General features: G+C 30.6%; 1 protein-coding gene across 1 annotated transcript; it reads right to left on the bottom strand.

The window, feature by feature from the left end:
- Positions 1–1,759: 1,759 nt before the first annotated feature.
- Positions 1,760–7,019, bottom strand: LOC150030060 (glutamate receptor 2.5-like). The gene is made up of 4 exons (XM_090310107.1): positions 6,690–7,019; positions 3,251–4,560; positions 2,811–3,108; positions 1,760–2,676 (listed from the first exon to the last, which is right to left on the bottom strand). Exons 1-4 carry the CDS (start codon positions 6,985–6,987, stop codon positions 2,024–2,026), a joined length of 2,559 nt encoding a protein of 852 aa, XP_090166233.1. The 5' UTR covers positions 6,988–7,019; the 3' UTR covers positions 1,760–2,023.
- Between the last annotated feature and the right edge of the window lie 325 nt (positions 7,020–7,344).

Raw genomic sequence — 7,344 nt, 5'->3', positions numbered from 1 at the left:
TCAATCAATCGTTCATTTTTCGATAGGTTGAAGATTCAAGAATTTTCTTCAATTTAATTAATTTTAAGAAGAAGAAAAATTGACACGATTCATGAGGAGAGATGGATGGCTAAAAATCTGGTTGCGATATTTGTTTCATCAATGATCAAATTTGTGGTTTATTAAAAGAAAATAATCAAATTTGTGGTCAGTACAATATATTACTTTATCATGTTTGATTTGAAATATATATATATATATATATGAAAAGAAATAACCTCCATTAGAAAAGGATATACATGGTTTAGTTGGAATTTTTTTAGACTAACTCAAAAATTCAAGTTGGCTGAATTGGTTACTCGGAAAACTCGAACAGAATATTCAAGTCAACCCAATTCAATCCTTAAAATTGAGATTATTGCATACTTATTAATTTAAATACTTATATCTTGTGGAGCAACATTATGACTACAACTCTTTGATGTATATGGCTTGAAAAATATAGAACTTTACAAGATGTTAACGGACACCAAAATCACTTGTGGGATGATGTTTTATCAATGGTTGTCCTTTAGAGTACTAAGTCATCTTTATTTTGTAAGTATGATGCCTCTACTATTGCTCAAAACTGGAATACCTTTTTTGTAGCCTTTTTGCCTCTGATTTTTTCTCTTTTGGTTTGAGCTATCTTTTAGAGCTCTTTGTCCATATAACTATTCACTACAAGAATTATGGGCTTTAATGTCGGTTGACAACTGATATTAAAGATAGTGTTATTAAAGCCCTTTAATGTCGGTTGTCTGTCGGTTTTAAATCGACATTGTACACCATCTTCAATATCGGTCTAAAACCGACATTAAAGACAACTGATGTTAAAGGGTTTTAATAACATTATCTTTAATGTCGGTTGTCAACCGACATTAAAGCCCTTTAATGTCGGTTTTAAATCGACATTGGAGCCCAGAATCCATGTCCGTTTTTTTTTCAATTATCGTTCTTTTTTAAAATTCCGTTGTCGAATACATTTTTAATGTTGGTCAAAAAGTTAAAAAGGACATTATATGTCTCGTGCTGGCCAGGAAATATCCGTCATTATTTTTTATTAAAAAAATATAAAAAAAAATTATTCATTGTAATGCGTGTTTGTTATATTCTACCTAGCAAGCCAACAATATTTGTCTTCTACCTATGAATTCACTTAACTCAAACTTGAAATATAACAACAGACAGGACAATACACTCTACCCCAAAACTAAATACAAAGTTACCTACATTGAAGCATACTTCTATAACAATTTATCCACAAACAAGAATTAATATTTCCAATTCATTCTATAAGTACTCATCAAATATGAAATAAACACACTAACCAACATTTGTATATCAAACAATAAAACCCAGAATTCTTGTAGTGAATGCATTCATCGCTAGTCGCATCGAGGTATGATGAAGGTGCTAAGGAGGTAACAATCTAGTTCAGTGCACTTATTGATCCCTCTCTCCTTTGGTATCTTGTTAAAAAAAAAACTAAAATCTCATAAAACATAAAAATTTAAATACCAAATATCCTTGAAATATATTATAAATTCCAAACAAAAAAAACAACAATCCTAAAAAAAATTTAAAAATTCAACCTAAAGCTAAACCCAAAAAACATAACCTAATAATATCCTTGAAATTTTATATATACTCAATCCGAGACTTAATCCAACCTGACAATTAAAAAAAAAAAAAAAAAAAAAAAAAAAAAAAAAAAAAGGAAAAATTCAACACAGCTCAATCTGAAAACAACATAAAACTAATCGAACTCAACATTTACGATTGTAGTTCAAAATATTCAAATGGTAGGAACATTTAAACATTCGTAAAAGAAAAGGTCTCATGAGCTACATCAACTCGATCACCATTCTCTAGCAATAGGAAAATCGCCATAAAAGCAACAAAATCTCGTCTACCTCTAGTAGCTAGAACATCGAAAATGTGATTGCATTGCCTAAGAGCGTGCCTAAAAGAGAGACAATAAAAACCAAAGCAAAATAGAGCATTAAGATTTCCATGAAACCATGAATTGTAGGCCCATAATATACATCAAGACCAACAAAGCAATAGACCCACAAATTATGAATAAGTTCAGGAAAGGCTCAGGTCCTAAGCCCAGCCCGTTTTCTTTGTCACTTGAAGAGCATTTGAAAGACTCCAGTAATTTGTGTTCCATCGTTGATATATTGTTTGCTAGAGTTAATTCCGCAATCGATCTAGAAACCTCCGCACCAAGTTCAGACCCCTTCCGAAAAGCAAAGCCAATTCCACCGAGCTTGAAAGAGGAAACGGCTTTGGTGTAGCCTTTGCAATTTTTGGCAAGGAAAATATCTGCATGGGGGCTTATGAAGAAAGCAGCTTTAATGCTACCATTCTTTAATGCTTTTGGATAATCGTCTATGGAATTCATCTTCTTAATTTTGGAAGGCTCAAATTCTAGGGTACTGTTGAGGTAATTGTATATGAATGATTCAGAATTGCAGCCAACGGTGGCGTCCGGCATCTGCTTCAGCGTTTCAACGTCGAGCACCGAAGGTTGAGACCAAGAGTTTGTCATCAACGATGTTAAACTCGCCGAGAAACTCGTTGTCACCACTAGAATTGCAAACAACCATGGCCCCATCACTAACCGAGCCAACCCATTCTTCACTGGCTCTCCTGCATTTTATTCATAACATTTGTTTCAAAGACATATCGTATCGTTCAATTTGTGTTAAATAATCATCCATCAATCCAAAAGTTTAAACATTACAATTGTTTAAAAGAGAATGTAATTATGAGTAAAACTTAACTGTGCATGTAAAAGATGAAGGAAACCGAAAACCACACCATGTTTCCGAAACCCTTCAACTCGTCGTTATTTTGATGTTCAATTAGCCAAATAACAAAGGAAACAAAAATATGCATTGTGGGTATTAAGAGCCACACTGGAAGTTCAAAAGCCTCCATGAAAGCCCACCGCCTTTTCCACTTCTCTTGCTTCTCTGTTACCACCATCACAATGTCTGTGTTCAAATATGCCACTGTGAAATCCACATGTTCAAATCGTTTTGCCAATATTGTAATGTCCCCTACTGCTCCATCGTATTCCTAACACCACATTAAATACTACATTTTTAGATATTTTAATTAGATTGACACATCCATAACTTTCTCTATCAATCATCTACTTTTAATTTCTGGTCCAAAATATCAAACTAAGAGTAACTAGAAGTGAGAGAAGTTGGGTTACCTTATGGTAGACTGCCTTAATCATGTCATCATATGAGTGATTAAAAGGAAACAAATCGTAGGCCGATATGTTTTTAATATTATTCATAACTGCCCTAGACACATCAATGGAAAATCCAGAGAAATTTTTGGCCGTCCCATTGGAATAGTAGCTCACGTTTACAAATTCTTGACAAGCTCCTTGCCCTGGAACAGCAAATCTCAGCTTTCTTTCTCCATTATTACTATTTGCTTTGGAAACCCTCATTTCCGACAATTCTCTAACACCCATCTTTCCCATTTTGTTGGATCTCAAAGCTTCTTTTTTATTAATTTCCACAGACTTCTCAACAAAACCAAATTTGCCTGTCCAAAACGCCACTTCTTTGTAGGCATGATCCACCACTTTAATGATTTTGAAATTTGGTGATTCATATATTAACATCCCATTATTATTCTTGGAGAATCTCACCATTCCACTAACCCCTTCAAAATTGCTCTCTAAAATTTTCTCCTTTAGTTCTTCACTTGATGAGCTTAAATTTTCAACTCCCATGTTTTCCATGGCACTAGTGATGGCATGAGCTGCATCATAAGCTTGAATGGCAAAAATACTTGCTTTTGTTGGCTCTTCTTCTTGTGGATATTCTAATTTGTAAATCTTCTTAAACTTGGTTTCAAAGCTTTTGAGGGACATTTTGGTGTCATTGAAATATGTTTGAAACCCAATAACCCCTTCCATTTTGTTCAAAAGGGAAGAAGAAGAATCTAAAGAGGAAATGAGGTCAAAAACTTCATGTGAGACAATCCAAGTATACCCATTTCCAATCATATTCATTTTCTTTGCTTTTGTAAAAAGAAGATCAACCAATTCTAGAGAAAGTTGCGTTACTATAAAAACCCCATTTCTTTGGTTATTCATAAGCTTTTTCAATTCATTTTCAATCAATATTTCGGCTTGAATAATATTGGAGGAGGAAGATAAGGCTACAAGGCGGTTGATCTCTATATTAACCGGTCGAAATGAATCGAAGTGGCGATGGACTGAGATGTTAGAGGGATGATGAATATTTGTGATTTCACAAAAGATGGTGACTTTTGGTGACAATTGGAAATGGGTCAAAATTGAAGCAATGATGTGATGGGTGATGTTATTGTTAGCCATTTGAATCAAAGATGGAATTTTGAGAGGGTGTAATAATTGTGTAGTTGAAATGGAAAGTATAGGAATTCCGACAAGAATTTTATGGTCGAAGATGACAATCGAATCTTGCTTTCTCGATAATCCAATAATTACCGCTTTGACTCCTCCTTTAGTAATGAGATCCAAAGCTGTCGGGAAAAAATAATTATTTTTTCTTTTCATTGGAGGACTAAGTTGACTTATAATCAACTAAGCAAGAAGTTAAAAGATATATAATTTTCGATCAACAAATGTGAGATTCAAATCTCTTTACTTCAAATCGTTATTAAAAAAATAAATGAAAACATGTACTTTTAACGTTACAATTTATTTAGATTTTTAAAATTTATTCACTAATTTTAATAAAAATATTTTTTAAAAATTCAAAATTCACAAAATTTCACGAAAATCAAAGTATCTTATTAGATTAGGAGACGAATGCACACACTCAAATATTCAATTAATGTATAAAAAATCACAAATTTAAACAAATAATTCCTTCTTTTTTTTTTTGAAAAGAAAAGTGCTTCATTATTATTGATGTTCAATCATCATGTTAGCTAATTTGATCGATTTAAGATAAAAATTGATACACTTTTTTCTTTTATTAAATTTGAATTTGAGCTCCAAAAATTAGAAAGTGCATCAGTTATGCACTTTGATAAAATATGTTTGGAAGGCTGAAATAGTTGATTATATTAATTAATTCATTTGTGAAGAAATCGATAATGATCCTATCATTTCTTTTTCTCCTCCTATCTATAAGTAAATTTTTATAAGTCCACGTAATATATTATTTTATTTTTTATTAAAAAAATCCATTCTAATCCATATGAAAAATGGTTAGAAATAGTTTGTTCAAGTTTTCAATTTTCAAAACCAACATCTTTTCTAAACTTCGTTAGAATAGTTTTTCTCGAATCTATTTCAGGTCGACCATCGAGATTTAGTTAAAAAATTAACTCTATTTTTTAATTTATAAATTGATTTTAGGTCTACTCAATACATCTCAACTATTATATAATGAGATTTTGTTAATTCTATTCCATCAAATTGAAACATCAACTTTGTTGTTAATCTTATGTTCAATTTCTGATAAATTTTAGCATTATTGTTAATAAAAAGTAAATTAGAAATCTCTCAAGCTTACTTTTTCAACCAAATCTAAACATGGCATGAAATTAAAGTCGACTACTCCACAAAATCAACAATTTTATAAATCTTTATAAAAATAACAAATTGCAACAAAAAGTTAGTCCAATAATATACTTTCTTTTGGAATCTCCATTAGTTTCGTAGTTAGAAATATATTCTATATTCACTAAAAGCACATGAAAATATTTTTATTGGTGGCTTAAATTGAAAATCTCTATTCAATTTTCATCCACATGTCAAAATTTCATATTTTCATATAGGTTTAACATCGATATAAAGATAGGTAATTTGACATTTTCATTATATCGTAAAAACGCTATGAAACATAAAAATAAGCAATAAAATGAAACTAATATGTATGTAATATAAATAATAAATATTTTAACTCGCAAAATTTTTATTTACTAAATTCTAACTTCAATTTTTTTTAATGATTTTTTCATAATTATCTATTGATTAATATTTTGTCGATATTTTCATAAAATTGATATCTCAATTTTTCTTATTGACATCAACTTTATTAATAATGGTCTGTTTGGTATAATTTTTCAAGTATTTAATTTTAAAAAAGTTCTTATAAAAAAGAGTTTAAATAAAAATGATTTTTTTTTAAAAAAAAAAACTTTTTTCTCTAATCAATCCAAACAGATTCTAACACTATTGTTTTCGACTTTTTATAAATAGGAGAAAGAAATGAATGAATTAGGGAGAGAAGGAAAATAGCTATGCTTACCTTTTTTTTATTTTCCAAAAAAGTTATAGAGGGGAATATTTTGTTCTTAAATTAATATGAGGAAACTTGGGCAACTTTTTGAAAAGGCCGATGATTATAAAGATTAAGAAAAATCTGGTAGAGAGTTTAAATTTATCCTAATCTATAAGTTTAAGCTTTTAGGTTAGTGGATGATTAATTTTACACGAGTTATAGGAGAGGAGACTGAGTTGAAGAAAAATGAAAAATGAAGGTCTATTTGGATCGATTATACAAAAAGAAAATGTTTTTAATGACTTAAAAAGTGGATCCAAATATGTATTAAAATGATAAAATCATCATTATCATTTATTTATGTAACCATATAATATTATGAAGATGTAAATTTTGAAGAAAATTGAAGGAGATTACCAGAAGAAGGTGGGGAAGTAAAGTTTGGATGAGAATAATCATGGAGGAGAAGCTCCAACTTATACTTAACACATGAAGAAGCCAAATGAAAATCCCTTAAACCCATTTTCATTGCCACCATCTGTTGCTTCCCAATTTGAGACCCACTATCAAAAATCACTCCAACTCTTGGATTAGTTCTATTATCTTTTTGACAAGTGAGTTCTTTTTTGCTTGTATGAGCTTCTGAGCCCAACAACAGAAACAATAACACCAACCCCAGAAAGAAGGAGGAGCAGCAGAAGCCATTACCAAGCATTTTTTTTCCTTTTTGAGTCGAATCATACAAGTATAGTAGTTGATCAAAGATAATGGACTTGATTTTATAGTAATAATTATCAGAAGTTGGGCCAGAAAAATTATTAATCCCGTCAGCTGGGTTAGTTATATTATTAAAAGCCAATTTCCAGTACAATTCGATATGTATTGAAATTATTCATATAATATCCACAATCTTGGGACTTAAGTTTAATTTTGATGTAACAGCTTGAAAGACCAATAAAATTTCAAAATCTTGACTTTTCAAGGGAGAGCTGATAGAGATGCAATTGAATGCATAGTATTAAGTCAATTCTGAAACTTTAATACATTAAAAAAATTCCAAAGAAGGAAATTT

The sequence above is a fragment of the Benincasa hispida genome, unplaced genomic scaffold, assembly GCF_027475165.1.
Source record: "Benincasa hispida cultivar pf3 unplaced genomic scaffold, pf3_genome.v1.1 HicScf641, whole genome shotgun sequence".
NCBI lineage: Eukaryota > Viridiplantae > Streptophyta > Magnoliopsida > Cucurbitales > Cucurbitaceae > Benincasa > Benincasa hispida.
The sequence above is the reverse complement of the archived record's forward strand: the minus strand, read 5'-3'. Positions and strand labels throughout refer to the sequence as shown.